Source organism: Mya arenaria, chromosome 2 (assembly GCF_026914265.1).
Source record: "Mya arenaria isolate MELC-2E11 chromosome 2, ASM2691426v1".
Classification (NCBI taxonomy): domain Eukaryota; kingdom Metazoa; phylum Mollusca; class Bivalvia; order Myida; family Myidae; genus Mya; species Mya arenaria.
This window is the reverse complement of record NC_069123.1, coordinates 63241502-63262357: the sequence shown is the minus strand read 5'-3', so window position 1 is coordinate 63262357 and position 20856 is coordinate 63241502. Positions and strand designations below refer to the sequence as shown.

Here is a 20856-nt window from a genome sequence, read left to right as displayed (position 1 = left end):
ATATTTTGATTGGTGATAGCACTATTCTCTTTATGAAATAATGAAGTGAGTGGTTTCACAGGCATTTTATGAATGTCCACCGAGCACACAAGCGATCGTGGGTTCGAGGAAACTAATAATTCTGTCGCAGTGTTATCTCAAATTCAAACGTTATCGTTTCTTCTTACCCATATAAGTTACTGTTTCTTTGTCCGATATGCAAACATAATTGAACACTGCAAAATAGATTACTATGTAGTCTGAAATCGGAGGTGCATCATGTTTACTTTTAAAATAGTTCAGTCTACATTTTTCATAATTTGGCTATTGATATGGTAGCTTCGTATGGCTGATGGATCCAATGCATTTAGCATAACCATCAAATACCATCAAATATAGTTAGTGTACAATGATCCGGATAAAATTAACAGGCACTCATATGACAATTGCATAAAAAATCTAGTGACATTACAATTATAAAACCCTAACCCTGTGGTTCAGATGAACACAACTGTTACCACGTAGTAATTTACCAATGGGCGTTAATTTAGAAGAAGATAAATTGCGCTTATTCAATCGATTGAAATATATCCAGGGGAGGAATCACGTGACTTCAAAGGGGTTAACACATGGGTCACCATGGGTCACAAACGATAAAAACCTTTTGTCAGAGAGAAAATATATAACATATACACAATGTGATCATTTTGGTAACGGTTTCATCAACTAAATAAATCAACAAAAACAATATATTTTAAAATCTGACATTTACCTTCTAGTTTTTATCAATTGGAGCACAGGTTGTAACCAAACAGAAGGTAACACTATTGTTGTTTGCGTTTTTTATGCATCCAAGAAAAAAAATCTTAAAAGAAGAGCTGTCACCATAAACGGCCAGAACGGACAGTATTAGGTAGAATAAGGTGGGCAACTCTCAAACGCCAACTTCTGAATCCGTTGCTGCACCGCGGCATGACTCATAGTTCTTCATCAGCAATGAGTGCTGACAAATAAAGCCTTCACGCTGCATCAATACTCTGGTGTTTCAAAACAAAACTCATAGTTCTTCATCAGCAATGAGTTCTGACAAATAAAGCCTTGTTATAGTTCACAGAGCGTAAATATGAATGATGCAATACAGTCCACGGGCCGTAGACAGGCAGTTGTACTTCTATGATTCATCAATGACAGCAATGGAACTCCAGGGACACGGAAGCAGACAGGCACATGGTTGGAAGTGTATTGCAATGCCGCTTTTAATACCAAACCACCAACGCACAAAGTTGTCTAAGTATTGAATTGTACTTATAATGAAACACTACTGGACCAAATGAATTATCCGGAACCACTCGAAAAATATAATAATATAATTATGGAAACCATTTATGAATAACGGAAATGAAATACATTTTACAAGTTTAGCTGAAGCTGATTTTGATTTTAGCAGACAATCCTTAGAACAAAGAACAATAAGATATAATTAGTATAATTAAATTTACAGACATCATGTGCATCCTTTGCAATTTTCAATTATCAAAGGTCTTTTGACATTTACATTAACACTTTAACGGCTATTTTATATTCCGTAAATTAGTTGTGAACAACATACTACCAATCGGCATTCCATTGTCACGCTTCATTTCAAAAGAAGGTCGAAAAAGACTAGGCCGAATTGGACCAGGCACCAGCTGCTTTTTGCCAGGATGACTTCTATTCTTTCTGAAGCGTTTAGAACAACGCAATTGTAAATCTTTATATTGTCACGTTTTATTCTTGTCAGTAATTCAGATATCGTTCCGGTCAAAATAAGGAAATAGTAATCAGTTTCACAGATATCCCTTAGGAGAAATACACGGATACACACCGCTTGATGACTGGTGACGATTTTAATCATTTCAAGGAGATAAATGCGGGTAAACCTGGTGATTCAGAACTATGAACAACGTTTGAAGTTTTGTATTGTTTTAATTAACATCATAAAGGCTACAAGCTAATACAATAGTTTGGATAGATAACTAACTACCATATTCATTTCACGCGTTTCGTTAGTATAGCGTGAAATATTTGTCTTGGCGAAATGATAGTATTTTAATACAGTAGCTGTCAGTCTTGCACGAGAATTTCTTGCTATATTGGTATATTAGCGTGTAGTGTCATTCTACCAGTCGACTTCACTAAGTTCACTTCGTAACCTAAATCTTCACTTCAATATTTTTAGTGATTTTGTTCCACTGTTTTATATCCATATTTGAAACCAGACAAATGAATGAGGTTCGACATTCATACTTTGTGGATCGACACTTGGCAAACAAACACAGGTTTCCAGAGTTAACCGTCTCTGGTTTTGCCTGGCCGGTCGGTTGCACTGCATAGGACTTTATTAGCCAGTGACTTTCATTGTGTTGTTCTCTACATAAATACATGTGCTCGTTTTATACTTACTTAACCTGGATGCACGTCATCATCTAATAGACAACTCGTCTGGTATTGCACATTTGTGTTGTTGTTTTTATGGTAAAGTATAGCAAAGACAGAAGATTCCTCTGTCATGTTTTGTACTAGTTAATTATGTTGCTCCATTGCGTTTACAAATGCACTGGAGGTGAACTATTTATATTTGCTCACTGCTGTTAATTGCTGTTTTCATTTGTTTCAAAGAACGGGAAAGACAATAAAAGGCAAATATGCTTATGATTATATGATAATAGCAAATTATACACAATGATATGGTACCGTGAATGAAAGTTTTAAGGGCCCGAGAGGAAGGCCGCGGTCCAATGGTCTCTATTATGGGGCAAAAAGGGGCCTTCAATGAGGAAAAATACATATGTATGCAAGTATCTAGGACTCCTTTCAAATCAACATTATGCCGAAAAGGGTAACAATACATTAATTAGATATCAGTATCGTTGTAGGTATCCATCTGTAAAGTCAGGGTCCTAGATTCAACAATATAGAATGTTGATGTATTTGATAAGGTACTCTAAATTGTTCCCCGTATTTCCGTCTTCAACCGGATTCTTCTCTCTCGGCCTAAGCATTTTTCGCTGTTATGTTTTACCCACACAAATAAAAAAGCCTACATCCCTTCATAAGTCCTGTACATTTTTCAAACTTTCGTTTTAACCCAGCTTTAAAATTTCCCAATTCAAAAATTTAAACAGACTGACAAGACATCGTGTCAGTTTTTTTATCACATGCTATGCAGTGAATCCGGTTTATTATGAAAATCTTGTACTGTAAAATATACTTACTAGCAAGTCATGCGCGTGCCTACTTCTCATTTGTTTTTATAATAAAATTTATTGGAATAAAGAAGTACATATTTCTGCAATGCATGTAGCACGGGAAATAGCATTGCGTTTCTGGTGTTCGGCTCATTTATGGAGCCGATGGAACAGGTACGACATTTTTGTTATGTATTACCGGGAAAACGCATGCAATAAAACGGATCTGACACTCGTCATCATGTAATACATAGAGGAAATTTTCTTTTTATTTCATGCATATATCGTGTGTTACCCCGCTAGAGTAAATTTCTGTGGCCTCTTTCCCGTGTGTTTATGAAGACCCCAGAGGAAATGTCGAGGATGTGCCAGAAGATGCTTTTGAGAGGGATGCAGCGCAAACTTTGAAAGTTTTTAAAAAGAAAAATGTATTGTTGAACTGATGAATGTAAACTGGAAATTGGTCAAATTCAAAATGCTTGTGCATACATGTACGCGGTTAGAGTTTGTAGGAAGAAATGGTCTATCAACTCTATTACTAGCACATGTGGCCAAGTAAATATTCAACCGATACCTACCAATTGTAACAGTATTTTCCATGAAATAGTTCATACATAAATTGGTAAGCTTGTTCTTTTTTAATAGTTATAATCAATCGCAAAAAAAAATGTTTGTTTTATTAAAACTATTGCATAATTTGATTGTGACAATTCAATACGATTCGGTCAATGTGTATATATTACTGCACTACAGACGACAAGAAACATGTACTTGTGACATACATGTATTTTTTCAAAGTCAAGGGAAGCAAATCTGGAAAAAATAGTCCCGAGTTGTCTTTACAGAGTGGAATGAGCAAGGGTTATCATTTCACTCCAGCCAGAGTGAAATGATCAAGTTATCATTTACTAATATTTTTCACTCTTTCACCGGTATGCATGAAATAAACAATTGTATTTAACTTGTCCTGGAATTATGTTAGTACTGGTAGAAGTAAATTATAATATATAGCTATATATCTTTCATTGTTTGGGTACAATCTTTATCATTTAATTATATCATTTTAATGTTTCTGTATAACGTTCTCTATTACGATGTTAAATGTTTGTAGTATTCTCTTCTATATATATTGAAATAGATATTGTTTTACTAATCGTGGAGTGCTTATTAAGGCACGCTCTTTGTAATCGATATGTCTACAAAAGCCAAATTACTATTTGAAAAAAACAGAATTAGAGCTATTAAATTGCCGTTTTCAAAGCTTCGAACGAAAACGACCGCCAAAATGCCATTTAGTCATTTATTGGTGTATTAGTATTATAGTTGTTTAACGGTTTGCGTATGCGCGCTAGCTAGTATAGAGACATTTTACACCAAACAGATATATATATTATTTATCTTCGATTTGTTATACAATGCATTCGGCACCAGGCTGCGCCTGGCTTACCAACTTTATAGTTTATGGTTTATAAACACAATCACTTAAATGAGATAAAATATTTGATAAATGATAGTTTTATGGGTGATGGAAAGACAGGTGTGTTATCTTCAAAGAAGAAATACGTATATTTGTATTAGTTAAAAATTTGGTTGAGGGATGGATACAGATAGTTTCAATATATACGAACAATAAATAAAAAAACCTCTTCATTTTCTGTCACTTACCAGTCCATCTGTCTGTCTGGTTTTATATATATTCTAAATGTCTTTTGATAGGTATTGGAGTAGGATAGAAATATAAACGATTAAAGCTACCTGAAAAGCAGACTCTTGAAATGGAACCTGTGTAATAAATTGTCACAATCAGACATAGTACATTTATAACACAGTCAAAATACACTGAAATGCATTTTAAATGATTTGAATCAGATTCATGTTTATTCTGTTAATAGACATAGAATGCACAACTCATACAGAACTGACAAGGCGTGTTTTATCAATCGTTTCCATTTCCATCATCATCACCACCATCGATGGTAATTATTTAGTATGCATGGTTAACATAGTTCTTCTTCCCTAAAATATAATATCTGATATTCATATATGATCATTGATGTAAACTGCCTTTGAATGACTCTTGTTTATCTCTCATTAGACTCCGTACTTTTGCTCCTTGTACCGTTTTAGATATTTGAATGTCGGTCTTCGTTCTATATAGGTTTAATTGCATTATTGATAAGAAAGCTGAAGGGAGTAAAGTTACTTTTGCATTTAAAGATTTGTAGTCTTCATATTTTAGCACACTGAGCCAGAATGGACGTAAGGTTGCTGTTGACAAAGTTCCAATGCACCGTCGATTCCTTTTACTGCACATGAAAATGATATATATTTGATCTAGTTAGAAGCATATGCAACTCTATGTTTGCATTTCATTACATTAACCAATAATTGAAATGTTTAAAACAATTAATTTAAAGATTAATTACCGTCTAAATATGTCCTTATGTGAATATCTATTATATTCTATATAGAAGACAATAATACTTGTATGCACTTCGATGAATTACTTTATATGAAAATATTTAAACATTATGTATTATATAACGAGTGTGAAGAAAGTTATGATAACTAATGCTAAATCATTGTCGTTGGCAGAATGTTGCGCGTGAGAGTGGTTTTGTGTTGAGGGGGGGGGGGGGGGGGGAACCAGAGACCTCGGAGAAAACACAGCTGCCCGGCTTGCCGAAATCGATGTGAGGTTGGTTATAATTAATACGGTCTAAACAGGTTTATACTCGGCACATTGCAGACCTTGGGTAATACAGGGCGAACCAATGGCCTTTTGCCTCATTCGTTTCCTATGAACAAATTACGCTATCCTTAATATACTCTTATTTGACACAAATTGTATTGCAACTAGCACTTTAAGACAAACGTTTACGACGTTCTGTTGTATATCTTGTTTATAATCTGACTGGCTCAGCAACTTGAAAGCCTTATCATCTTGAATATCTGGACAATACTGCAAATTGAAAAGCCTTTCAATTTATTGTCATCTGCAGTAACATCCCGGAGATTCACGGATCAATAAATTTACATGCTGTTTGATGGTATGTATATACTTTCTTAGTTAAGGATTTAGTTACCGAAATCATATCAATGAATTGAATAATCTTTAGGACGAGGCGGGGGCTGTCCAAGGTTCTACTCCCACAACTCCCGTATCCATTGCTACACCGCATACACTTCACCAAGCAATGTTCAGCACTATGGCTTTTTCAAAACAACGCTCTGTCATCAAGTAACAAGAACAGCATTCACTTTTAGTTCTTCATTAGCGAAGAGTTCTGACAAATAAAGCATTGTTATAGATCACATGCCGTAAATATATGCATAAATAATGCAAAACGATTCACGGGCAGTAAACAGGCAGTTATACTTTTAATGTTTCCTCAATGACAGCAATGAAATTCCAAGGACACTGAAGCATAAAGTTGGAAATCTATTGAAATGTCTTTTATTATACCAAACCAAAACGAACAAAGTAGCTTAAGTATTGAATTGTATCGTTAATGTAACAATACTGAACCAAATGAATTATATTGAGGCCTTTGTAAATTGTTGTATGTTACATATTCTTTATGAATTACGAAAATTAAATTCAAAGTTTTTTTCTTTTTTAGTTTAGCAGAAACTGATTTTAATTTTAGCAGACAGTCTTCAGAACAATTAAAATATTTTTAAACGAGATTTACACTCATATCTAATGACCTTCAGACCTGTCTGCTTTATGCCAATTGGAATTTTATTCTTTATTACGCGTAAAGAACAAAATACGGAAATGTTAATCAGTTTCACAGCTATCACTGAGAAGAAATACATGGAACATATCGCTTATCAAGGTGATGATTTAATCATTTCAAGGAGATATATGCAGATAACCTGGTGAGTCAGAAATATAAACTTAAAGCGTTTTTTTTCTATCCTAAGTTTTGTTTCTATCATGTTTTGTACAAGTTGATTACGTTGTTAAATGTTTTTTTTATATATGCACAGAAAATGAAATATTTATATTTGCTGTTAATTGCTGTAAATTGCTGTCTACTGCTGTTAAAAAACGTCAACACAAAAACAATAAAAAACCCGACCACATTTATGTTTATTTGATAACGACATGAAGAGTGTATCAAATAGTACTGATAACCTTATTTCAGATGTTTTGAGTGAAGCAAGACATTCAATAAAAATCGGTTCCGTGGCGAGTTGTCCATTTGTAGGCCGTTGCGCAGAACCTAGGTAGGAGTACATTGTTTAAACACACATCTCGATTTGACCTCCGCATAACGACAACCATCCCCGTTCTTTATCCTTCTACCAAATTCGTTTTCTCTACCTAAGAATTTATTTCATACCTGTACCAGACAACGTTTTTACATTTCATCAACAATTCTGTTATGTTTTTCAAGCCAAGTGGCGTTAAATCACAATATTTACACCTCAACTTCCATTCCTTAAATGAACTGCCTTTCGGCAATTGCGTTCATCAATCGATGAACGCAACATCTTCGGATATGTTCGGATCGTAATTCATTGCATAACAATATACATGAAAGCTATTGATCTTGTTATTGGTTGTATTGTGTCTGCAGGTCCCGTAAAATATAGATCAACATTTTTAAAAGTGTTAGTTTATTATATTTTAAATATATTGGTACAAGAAGTGTTTCAATTTAACGTTTTAAAGTGATTTCAAGTGGTTGATCTTTTCCCGCTTTATTGTAACGTCATTTGAAAAATAATGTTCCCGGTTATAGTCGGGTCGTTCTATTAACAGAATGGGTAAGAACGGATTACTGAAAGGTTTTCTTAAATGAAATGAAGTATTTTTTTAACAATTCTTGAATGAAATAATGAACATTGGTGTAAATATAAGGAATGAATTGCGGGGTTGATGTCATTATCGGGGATATGAACGCAATTGGGTTGGTCAAAGTACGCGTGGAGTCCTTCGGACTCCACACACATTGACCAACCCAATTGCGTTCATACCCCAATAATGACATCAACCCCGCAATTCATTCCTTATTTGTACTAATCATAAGAAATTCGAACGATTGACAGAAGAAAACTCAGCGACAATTTTCAAACAATTCGTTTTATGAAATTAATGAACAGAACCAATTTTTAGCGCTAGTCTGACTTGTAAAATATTACTCATAACTAAGAATTGCATGTAAAACAAAAAATCACGGCGCACACAGCGTATGGTTCTACAAAATTCCGTCAAGTTGAAACTTTTGCCAAGGATTGCATCTTTAAGATACAAGCAAATCTAAAATAGTTCACCCGTGAAGAAGCAGAAAAATAGCACAGTTTTTTTTTAAATAGAAAGAAATACTTTCATATCTTTTATGTTAAAAAAGTCCTTTAAAAATGAACGCCATTTTTTCATGTTTACATCGGGTTTGATCCGTGGTGACCCACGTGAGAACCCCGTTGAAGTCACGTGATTCCTGACCCTGGTTTTGCCAAAATGGACAATTTAATTTCAACTTAATTATAATGTTTCTATATTGTTTTCCCTATAATTATGTTTAATATGAATTATTTTGTATCATATTTTAAAACACATATTATTCAAACCATCTCGAAGCTCTTGATCAGACTCAATTTTATTGTTATTAGACTAAAATGGGTATAACGCCGATTTGTCTACATTTACGAATTTTTAACATTAGCAAAAACAATGTAAAAAAACAATTATATTTTGTGAATTAATTAATGGTTAATTTAAAACTGATTAATCCTGACAACCCACTCACTAATATATCTATTTATTCTTGATAGTTCATACAATATAGTCATAGTCAGGCTTTGCCCTGCTTACCGACTTATGGTTTTACCGACTTATGGTTTAGACCGATAATAAGCAGTTACAAGGTGTTGTTTCTTCAAAGAAGATATTCATATTTTTTTTTAAATTGTTAAAAATCTTGATTGATGGGCGGACACGTGTAGTTGGCAAAAATACTAAACCAAAAAAGTAGTCAACATTTTGTTTCACTTACTTGTCCATGTCTGTCTGGTTTTGAGTACGTTCTAAATGCATTTTATGAGTATTGGAGTGGGATATGAATATAAACTGCCAAGGCTACCAGACACTAGCAGACGCTTGGAATTGTACCTTTATAATCAAGTGTCAACATCGCACACGGCACATTTTATTGGACCTCATTCCAAAAAAACCGACTTGAATTCTGAACATCTTGTTGGTTCGTTATTATGCGTGTCAAAGCAATAGTCCATCTCGACTGTGGGTAGGGGCTTGGATGAAGTGACATTAATAGATACGAACGCATGTAACGTTATGTGCCTCAGTCTACTTTCGATAACCATTACGCCGTAGTTCGATATCGAGAAGTATTGTTATCGATTTTGGTAGCGAAGGGTATATCTGACAAGACCGATATAATGCAATAGACGTATTTTCGTAGTCATCATCGATTTCATCATTATCAACAAGATAATCGCCACCTTGATTTGAATGTTATAACTCAATCATTGCTGCACCATCATCATTATCATCATTATTACCATCATTACCTCATGGTGAGAAGTAAGGCTGATGCTGGCGTTTACCAGTCGACTTTTGGTATTTAAATATAAAAACTCATAAGGGTCATATGTTTTGGTATTTGCCTACGAATTTTGGAAATCGCTATCACACTCGTCGATTCCAAACCATGGCGTAACAGACAACACATAATGTATGTTCATGCCTAAAGAGAAACAACAATGGTAAATATTGAATATGCATTGTTTAAATAGCTTTGCCTCGCTAAAATGTAATTCTTGATATTCATAATGACATTGATGTAGCTCTCCTTGCCTGTTGTGTCTCTTGTTGATTTCTCATTCATCTCGTTGTTTTATAGTTTATATTTGACTTTCAGGCTCGTGAAATAAGATGCGTTTATATTTGATCCTGTATAGCGGCAAATTAACCCGTCGAATATATAATGAATTAATTTCGTTCTGGCGATTCTATCATTGTACATCGGAATTAACTCCATAATGGTAATTAAAGCTGCACTCTCACAGATTTACCAATTTTACAACTTTTTTATTTTTTGTCTTTGAAAGAGCAAATTTTTGAGTAAATATCTGCAAACCAATGATAAAAGATTGCTGACAAAAAGTCATAATCGTAGATTTTCATATTTCCGTTCAACAATGTTTTATGACCTAAACCGTTACTAACGGTTTACGAAAAATGCATAAAACATCAATTTTTGAACTTAAAATATAAAAATCTTATTTTTTGTCAGCAGTCTTATTTAACTGCTTTCCATGAATTTTCGCAAAACATTGGCTCGTTCCAAGACAATTTTTTTTTGTCAAAACGTATCTATCTAGCTTTAAATAAGAACTGTAAAACTATCTTTCAAGCACGACCAATGAGGCCACCCAGCAACAGGTTGTTCTTATATGTACGTGAAGAATGAACGGTATAGGTTTAAACTTCTGAGAGGGTTTGATAATTTTCAGGTTTTCATTTTATTAAATTATTTTAAAATAAAAAAAGCAACACAACACAACAGCTTTCTTAAACAGTTAATTTAAAACTTGTCAAATATCTAAACATGTTTCAAATATGTCTAAATTTTAGATGTTTTACTGTGTATTTAAAAGACATGGCTGTTATTATACACATGTTGCTCTAATACAAAGCAGAATTAATATGATTTAATCAGGTTAATTGTCGAAACCTTTCTTTTTCTACTCGTTTCAAAGGATATAAATATCTACATAAACCTTTTTTGTCTTTTCTTTTTCGTTATATGTCTGAATCTATCATTCTTTTTAATATTAGTAATTTATAAATCGCTTTATATATTAATATGTAGCTCTGTCTTAACATTGTTCATTTGGTCAACAATTCATCCATCGCCTCAGATACACAGTTATATTTTGATGTTGTTTATGACAGCATTCTGAACAACACCTAACACTTTAAGTTTGTTAAAACTTGACGTTTTCCTCCCGTTGATGAAAACTGTAATATGAAATTTAATTTAAAGTATATTAATAGGATTGGTTTGGTTTTGATGCCATTTCGTAAATCATGATGCATTGGAATCATTTTATTTCAGAATGAGGGTCAAGCGCTATAGCTGCGCAACTCTGGTTCCGAATATCATGTATATCACTGTCTCCTGGATGCGGCGATTAACAAAGTATGGTCGTGCGAATAGTCTGAGCGGGATTCTGACCAAGAGGAGTTCAGGCATGATCCCTAGATTGTAGCGTCACAGCTCTCTTTGCCAGAATATAATTTGGCAAGCGTGTATGGTTCAACTATTCAATCAACTGCAGCTAATTTATTTTATAGGTTATTCCTAATTGAATGTAAACATAAGAAACACACACAAAAAACAACAGTTTTGACGACCGGCAATATCAGGACTATGTTTAAACTGAATAAGATAAATGTTTAACATGGAATTAAAAAAGCTGACAAAATTGAAACTCGCTAAAACCAATATCGATTTATTTCAAGTGTTGTTCCATTTACGGATATTACATGTCCAAACGCACACACGTTGTTCCTAATGACTCTTTCATTTGCAAGACAGTTGTTTGATTAGCCTCGAATATTTTTTTTTCCTATTTGTTATTGCTAAAGAAATTCGGAAATCTTCTTGGTAGAATTTGATTTTGAATTTATATAAGGTTATACTCCGGTGCGAACAATAATTTCTTTAAGATTGCTTAAGTTAAACACGAAACAATATAAATGATATATTTATGTTAATATTTATAAGATATAAACTATTACAAACGTTAAAGTTAAGGCAAATATATCGGCAACCCTTACAACCTGTTATTATATCATATTGCAATGTGAATAAGAAGCAAATTTTATAGTGGTTGTATATTACTTACTTGAATTGTCCTTAAGAAGGGCACTCTTCGACAGTTGGCCAACAGTGTACAGTACATTACTAACAGACAGCTGCAGAACTGACCACAAAATAGCACGCATTCTTTCTTTTAAAACATATCACAGACAACAGCAGGTAATTTAAATGAACTCCATTAATCCACATTTATACAAATCACTTCCCAACTCATGCAACGTTTATAACACAGTGCTCGAAATATCATAGAGTTTTTCCTATTCATCAGTCTTATCGGAAAACCATCTGAAGGGGAACCGCTTCACAGTACGCTGGGACCAGCGACGTGTTTTGGATGGAATAGGTAATTTACTTTCATTTCTTTATTTTGCATGTCCAATTATTCCATAGTGTTTTCATTGACCGTTTCAGGGGTTATCTCAATATTTATTAACGGCCAAACTGGTTCACTTATATGCATTATGTGTTCTTGTTTGTGACATCATCATTTATTTAAATGTGACCATAGAAATATTTTTTATAAATATTTCGATAAGTGTGAGCTGAAGCAGTCAAGAAATGGTTCAAATTGAACACATGTTTCGCTGACTCATGTTTCGCTGACCCCTGTTTCGCTGTGTTTCGCTGACTCATGTTTCGTCGACCAATGTTTCGTTATATTTCGCTGACCCATGATTCGCTGACCCATGTTTCACTGACCGTTCGTGTCGGTAACCTGAACATGTATTTACATTTATACGTTATGCATATGTAGCTGTCTTTGCCTTGAAGGATTGCGTTTTCGTACGCCGAGAACCACTCAGCCATATTGCATGTCGTACGCCGGGATTCACTCAGGCATATTGCGTGACGTACGCTGATAACCACTCAGTTATATTGCGTTACGTACGTCGGGAACCACTCAGTCATATTGCGTAAAGTACGCCGAGAACGACTCAGTCATATCGCTTGACGTACGCCGGGAACCACTCAGTCATATTGCGTGACGTACGCCGAGAACCACTAAGATAAATTGCGTGACGTACTTCGAGCACCACTAGGTCATATTGCATGACGTACGTCTAGAACCACGAAGTCATATTGCGTAACGTACGCCGAGAACCACTCAGTCATATTGCGTAACGTACGCAGAGAACCACTAAGTCATATTGCGTAACGTACGCCGAGAACCACTCAGTCACATTGCGTAACGTACGCCGAGAACCACTAAGTCATATTTTTCGTGACGTACGCCGAGAATCACTAAATCAGATTGCGTGACGTACGCCAAAAAACCACTAAGTTATATTGCGTGACGTACGCCAAAAACCACTCAGTCATATTGCGTGACGTACGCTGAAAACCACTCAATCTTATTGCGTGACGTACGTCGAGAACCACTCAGTCATATTGCGTGACGTACGCCGAGAACCACTAAGTCATATTGCGTAACGTACGCAGAGAACCACTCAGTCATATTGTGTGACGTACGCCGAGAACCACTCAGTCAAATGCGTAACGTACTCAGAATACCACTCAGTCATATTACGCAACGTACGCTGAAAACCACTCAGTCATATTGCGTGACGTACGCCGAGAACCACTCAATCATATTGCGTGACGTACGCAGAGAACCACTAAGTTATATTGCGTGACGTACGCCGAGAACCACTCAATCATATTGCGTGACGTACACCGAGAACCACTCAATCATATTGCGTGACGTACGCCAAGATTCACTCAGTCATATTAAATAAGACAAAGGGACCATAACATTAAGGTTACATTTGTAGAGGTACTTATTAGTTGTTTTATGGGTTATGATTGGTCAATGCTCTCATAAACATTGATAAAGAATAAGCAAAATAATCGTAGGGTTTCCGTCTCCATTTGTCTTGGTCTCTACACGATTTTTTCTTTAATGTTACTTACGCTAACCGACAGTGTTTTAGGATAAAAAATATTCCCTCGTACAATTACAAACGAAAATATGAAGTCCTTGGCCCGTGACAATGAGAACTAGTATTTGTTGCTGCATCCGCTACCCGGGTTATGAAAATCATACACGAGCTCGAAGTGGCCTTTTCCAAGGCATTAGTAACTGATTGTACCATGTCGCCAACGACAACATTCTATATCTAGCGTTCTCAATAGGAAATAGCATTTAAATTTATCAGAGTGCTACTAATCGCGTGGTATGAGCTTTTACAGTCTGATATGAGAATATAAGAAAGCATTTACCAATATGGTACACATTAAAGTGACACTCTTATTCAAAATCAATGCATACACATGAATGACAAACATAATTTTGAGTGATAAACCTTTAACTACTTACTAAATAATGCATTCATGGAAAATATTAATAACTGATAGCAAGATTGAAACCGTGTATTTAAAAGCTGAAAGGCAGAAATATTAAAAGATTGGTGAATGCTAAATGCTTTACTGTGATCTACTATAGTATCGTAAGATAGAAATACCGTGTTTTCTGTACCTTTCTTTCAAATTAAACTCAGTATCCTCCATAAGAACCATTGTATTCGACATTTATTCATCCTCTTTGGTATATCAAAACAATTTTATTAATAGTGGTAAATCTTATTTGGGAGTAAGAGTGCATCTTTAATATAAAAAAAATTGTTCAATTACTTATTGATTACTGGATTTTTTTCATTCACCAATTCAAATCGTAGGCGAAGTTTTTGTTTACAATATTAATGCATTGACTGGACATTCGGATACCACTAAGCACGCCGGGTAAAATACGTTTTCAAACTGTATTTTGTTTTAAAAGATTTTTAACATTAACTAAAATGATAAAAAAACCCAACATATTTGAAAAACAGACATTAAAATTAAATGTATATTTTTACAGCTAGAACAAACGAACGATTGTATTATTCATTGTGATATTTCCAGATTATTTTCTAGTTTTTTCCTAGATTATGTTTAAACGCTGGGAAGAGCTTGGGAATGCCGACAATCGTCCGTTAGGGCGTTCCAAAACGTTCTTGATCAATTAAGGCATTGATTTGATACTTTGGGTTGAGCCAATGAGTTTATGAAGCTTATGGTTAAAGTATTACTAACAAAAACCCGCACGAGTCTTGTAATTTATATACCATGTTTTTCTTTCACAGAAGTGGAATTTCTGCTATCTGAAAGTGTTAATGATTACCGTTGTTTTGTTTTATTTATTGCCTTATTTTTTGACAAAGTATCGTTCGACTATTAAAAATGCAGACTGATGTATTTTCGTGATGAGGATTCATGTATAATTTGTATGGAATGAATGTCTCTAAATCAGTAAAGAAATCCTGTAGAAGATAATAAAATAATGTTTATAGGATTTCCTTCCTTCGACGACGTCATATAATTTACGTATTAGGATTTATTTCAGATAATGATTAAGCCTTAAAATTGGATTATGTCAAATTATTGATTTGTTAGTATTTCGTAGATCGCGCACCCCTCTTAATATATATATATATATATAACTTATTACTATTTGTGGATGTAAAAGCACTAGTTGATCTAAATCAAATTCAAACAGAAGGGACAATCCTTGTCACGAATGTCTACACCGGGTTATAAATATAACAAATATTACACTATATTATCCAGTGTGTGTATACCACGTGATAAATTGCGTCATAATGCTACGTCGGAAGACAATATTTTGTTCGAATGAAGACTTTAAACAAAGATATTTCTTCACCGTTTTAAATGAAGCGTAGCACAGTCTACGCCGCTTACAGAGTCCCGCCTTCGTTTTTTTGATTGAGAGTGTAGTTTCTTAAAACACGTCGACAAACCTTTTCACAATACGTCCGTCTGATGGAGCACTGTCAAAACATCATTTTGGAAACAGGTTTGCCAATGAGTTTGATGAAACTTATCACCTTATCTAACTGCGGTAATAAAACTAAGGCGGGGCTCTGTAAGCGGCCTAGACTGCACTTTGATTCGTTTAAAATGGTACAGTAAAAGAAAAGTTATCTTTGATATAAGTCTTCATTTAAGTCTTCAGCAAAATGATGCCTTCTGACGTAATTTGTCACGTGGTATACACAAACTGTTATCAGAGAGAGAGAGAGAGAGAGAGAGAGAGAGAGAGAGAGAAAGAGAGAGAGAGAGAGAGAGAGAGAGAGAGAGAGGGACTAGTTGTTTAGGTGTCCGCATTCCACCACCTGCCTTTTTACGTTGGCGCCTGTTGTAGTACTACCCAGGAATAGATTCAAGCTTGTTTTTGTAGCTTTACAATCGATCTTCATAATATAGTATAGAGTAAACTAAGCTAACAATACCGCAATTTGAGACAAAACATTTTTTTTCTATCCATTTATACAAGCCTTTCAACTAATTTCAGTCCAAGAGTGCTCTCCTAACGTTCTCATTATCTGTACAAATCCCATTACTATAGGTGAGAAGCTGATGAATACATTTCCATGTTTATGAAACATTATATTCTGAGATGTGTTGTGCTTGTGATATCATAAATGAATCATTATTGTAAAAATAAATTATTCCATGTTTGATTGAGGAAAAAGTTATATAGTTATTAAACAGATTAGACAATCAATACATTTCTTTTTCTTCTCTTCAACCATTTTTGTGTAACTGAAATGCAATATGTTTTCTCAGATATTCAAAGTAACCCCTAGCTTGTATATCATCGTCTTAATCAGGAGTATCACTGAAAAATAAGTAACTTATTAATGATTGTGATCAAAAGATTAACGTGGGAAGACCTGTGTGTGATCGCCCTATTTGTTTGCACTGCCATTTTACCTCTATTATACGCTGATGCGTCGTATAATTATTAGATTTATACTTACATTAACACATTGGCTTAAGAGTTTGTTTCCACATGTGGTTTAATAACCGTTTTACAACACGGAAATATCCTAATAACAAGAGAAACATTTGTTTTTATATACAAATGTTATAAGCATAGCTATTGCGAAAACCCTACACCGTACCGTGTATCGTTCACGTTCAGAAAAGCCTTTCAGTATTAGGAAACATTAAACTTTCGTTCGAAGTTAAGGTTTCGCTAGAAACATGTCTTATTATATATATTATTTCTAAACAAAATTTATTTTCATAAAATATGGGGGGTTTTTGTGAAATTTTAACATGATAACAAAATCAAACACAAATCGACTCGAATGCTCACCGGTTAAGCGTCATCTGCGGATGCGGAAGGTTTTGGGTCCAATCCTAGACTGCGCCATACCGATCTACGTTATCAGTAACTTCTTAGCCCTGCGCTCGGCGTTAGAGTGCAGTACACATAATTTTGGAATACTCAGTACTCGTTTAAGTACAGTAAAGGAAAGATGTATCCCGTGTATTTGATTTTTTACGTTGGGCTCGTTAAAGGACCGAGAAGTCTCTTCTAAATAGAGCAATGATTTAACATCCGGACCTTTTTGTTTCAGAGTACATTTAATTCTGCTAATATCCATATGTGTGTTAGTCAGTTATATGTCAGTGATATATAATGCCACTTATGGTTTTTAATGCTTCAATTTTTGCTCCACGGCGGGGTAAAAGCTTTATGCATACAATAGGCGCGGGCGGCTCATTAACTCCAAGAAACAATCATCTTACATGTTTACGTTAGACATGTTTTACTCAATTGAACCAATGAACAGTAACGTTGCACGGCGGTCTGGGTTTTAGTGATAATGAAGAGGCAAAAAACAGATTTAAATTTTATTTAAAGTACTAAAAGTACTGCCGATGATATTGGAAAGACGGTAGTGAACATTTTCATGCTGATAAAATTTACAGATATTTTTGAATGTCGGATGTACAATATGAAGCACGATGTTGCGATGTTAATTTTTTGTCATGGTCCCGTGGAGAAGAGGGGGTGGCGTTTTAAAATTAAGAGTGCACAGAGAACATCTCTCGCCATATAGAAATATTGTAATGGAAGAAAAGATGAGTATGGAGTGAAAAAGTGTGTAGTTTCTTAAAACACGTCGACAAACCTTTTCACAATACGTCCGTCTGATGGAGCACTGTCAAAACATCATTTTGGAAACAGGTTTGCCAATGAGTTTGATGAAACTTATCACCTTATCTAATTGCGGTAATAAAACGAAGGCGAGGCTCTGGAAACGGCCTAGACTGCACTTTGATTCGTTTAAAATGGTACAGTAAAAGAAAAGTTATCTTTGATATAAGTCTTCATTTAAGTCTTCAGCAAAATGATGCCTTCTGACGTAATTTATCACGTGGTATACACACACTGTTATCAGAGAGAGAGAGAGAGAGAGAGAGAGAGAGAGAGAGAGAGAAAGAGAGAGAGAGAGAGAGAGAGAGAGAGAGAGAGAGAGAGAGAGAGGGGGACTAGTGGTTTAGGTGTCCGCATTCCACCACCTGCCTTTTTACGTTGGCGCCTGTTGTAGTACTACCCAGGAATAGATTCAAGCTTGTTTTTGTAGCTTTACAATCGATCTTCATAATATAGTATAGAGTAAACTAAGCTAACAATACCGCAATTTGAGACAAAACATTTTTTTTTCTATCCATTTATACAAGCCTTTCAACTAATTTCAGTCCAAGAGTGCTCTCCTAACGTTCTCATTATCTGTACAAATCCCATTACTATAGGTGAGAAGCTGATGAATACATTTCCATGTTTATGAAACATTATATTCTGAGATGTGTTGTGCTTGTGATATCATAAATGAATCATTATTGTAAAAATAAATTATTCCATGTTTGATTGAGGAAAAAGTTATATAGGTATTAAACAGATTAGACAATCAGTACATTTCTTTTTCTTCTCTTCAACCATTTTTGTGTAACTGAAATGCAATATGTTTTCTCAGATATCCAAAGTAACCCCTAGCTTGTATATCATCGTCTTAATCAGGAGTATCACTGAAAAATAAGTAACTTATTAATGATTGTGATCAAAAGATTAACATGGGAAGACCTGTGTGTGATCGCCCTATTTGTTTGCACTGCCATTTTACCTCTATTATACGCTGATGCGTCGTATGATTGTTAGATTTATACTTACATTAACACATTGGCTTAAGAGTTCATTTCCACATGTGGTTTAATAACCGTTTTACAACACGGAAATATCCTAATAACAAGAGAAACATTTGTTTTTATATACAAATGTTATAAGCATAGCTATTGCGAAAACCCTACACCGTACCGTGTATCGTTCACGTTCAGAAAAGCCTTTCAGTATTAGGAAACATTAAACTTTCGTTCGAAGTTAAGGTTTCGCTAGAAACATGTCTTATTATATATATTATTTCTAAACAAAATTTATTTTCATAAAATATGGGGTTTTTTTTGTGAAATTTTAACATGATAACAAAATCAAACACAAATCGACTCGAATGCTCACCGGTTAAGCGTCATCTGCGGATGCGGAAGGTTTTGGGTCCAATCCTAGACTGCGCCATACCGATCTACGTTATCAGTAACTTCTTAGCCCTGCGCTCGGCGTTAGAGTGCAGTACACATAATTTTGGAATACTCAGTACTCGTTTAAGTACAGTAAAGGAAAGATGTATCCCGTGTATTTGATTTTTTACGTTGGGCTCGTTAAAGGACCGAGAAGTCTCTTCTAAATAGAGCAATGATTTAACATCCGGACCTTTTTGTTTCAGAGTACATTTAATTCTGCTAATATCCATATGTGTGTTAGTCAGTTATATGTCAGTGATATATAATGTCACTAATGGCATTGAAACCAGTTTTTAATGTTTTAATTTTTGCTCCACGGCGGGGTAAAAGCTTTATGCATACAATAGGCGCGGGCGGCCCATTAAATCCAAGAAACAATCATCTAACATGTTTACGTTAGACATGTTTTACTCAATTAGAAACATCAATTGAACCAATGAACAGTAACGTTGCACGGCGGTCTGGGTTTTAGTGATAATGAAGAGGCAATAAACAGATTTAAATTTTATTTAAAGTACTAAAAGTACTGCCGATGATATTGGAAAGACGGTAGTGAACATTTTCATGCTGATAAAGTTTACAGATATTTTTGAATGTCGGATGTACAATATGAAGCACGATGTTGCGATGTTATTTTTTTGTCATGGTCCCGTGGAGAAGAGAGGGTGGCGTTTTAAAATTAAGAGTGCACAGAGAACATCTCTAGAAATATTGTAATGGAAGAAAAGATGAGTATGGAGTGAAAAAGTGTGTATGTATTGACAGACAATCATAGCTCAAACAGAATAAGTTCAAAAGAAAGGTTTATGGACCTCTACCAAACTTAAAACAATTTAATTATACTATCTGATGGACAAACATTGAGCTTAGTCATGACAATACGTTTAAATACTCGTTTCATCTACCCATTAATCTACTCAGATGGACGGAAAATACGTCGGCATGAACTACGCAGTGGTATCGAATCTGTTCCTGTCCTATCACATTTTACTGGGTTATATGATTTATAGCTTCATAGAACGCATATGCAATGAATTTAGTTGCGGCTCCTATAACTTTAACAACATACAAACGGTGACCCATGTACATAACTGAGCAAACCGTATTTACCTATGTTACCTGTGTTACCTATGTTACCTGTGTTACCTATGTTACCTGTGTTAACGTCGATGAGTGAACCAAATGTATAACAATGGTGCACGGGAAAGGATTTGAAACGGTAGACGTGTATCAATCTTAATTGGCCATTGTTTACAGAACATCTTACAGTCATACAATTATAGACTATGACTAGTGCTTTATTATTTTGTAAAGTCGGTCCCATTAATAATCTCATTCACGTTACCTGCCTTTTTCATAAA

At 34.8% G+C, this 20856-nt stretch overlaps 1 protein-coding gene across 1 annotated transcript in view; it reads right to left on the bottom strand.

Moving 5' to 3' along the window:
- LOC128243290 (neuronal acetylcholine receptor subunit beta-3-like) overlaps positions 1–12281 on the bottom strand; it is an 84148-nt gene extending 71867 nt beyond the window's left edge. Inside the window, exon 1 of the mRNA XM_052960978.1 lies at positions 12093–12281. Within this exon, the coding sequence (XP_052816938.1) occupies positions 12093–12192 (100 nt within the window). The 5' untranslated portion in view covers positions 12193–12281. The remainder of the gene's footprint in view (positions 1–12092) is intronic.
- Positions 12282–20856: the final 8575 nt, after the last annotated feature.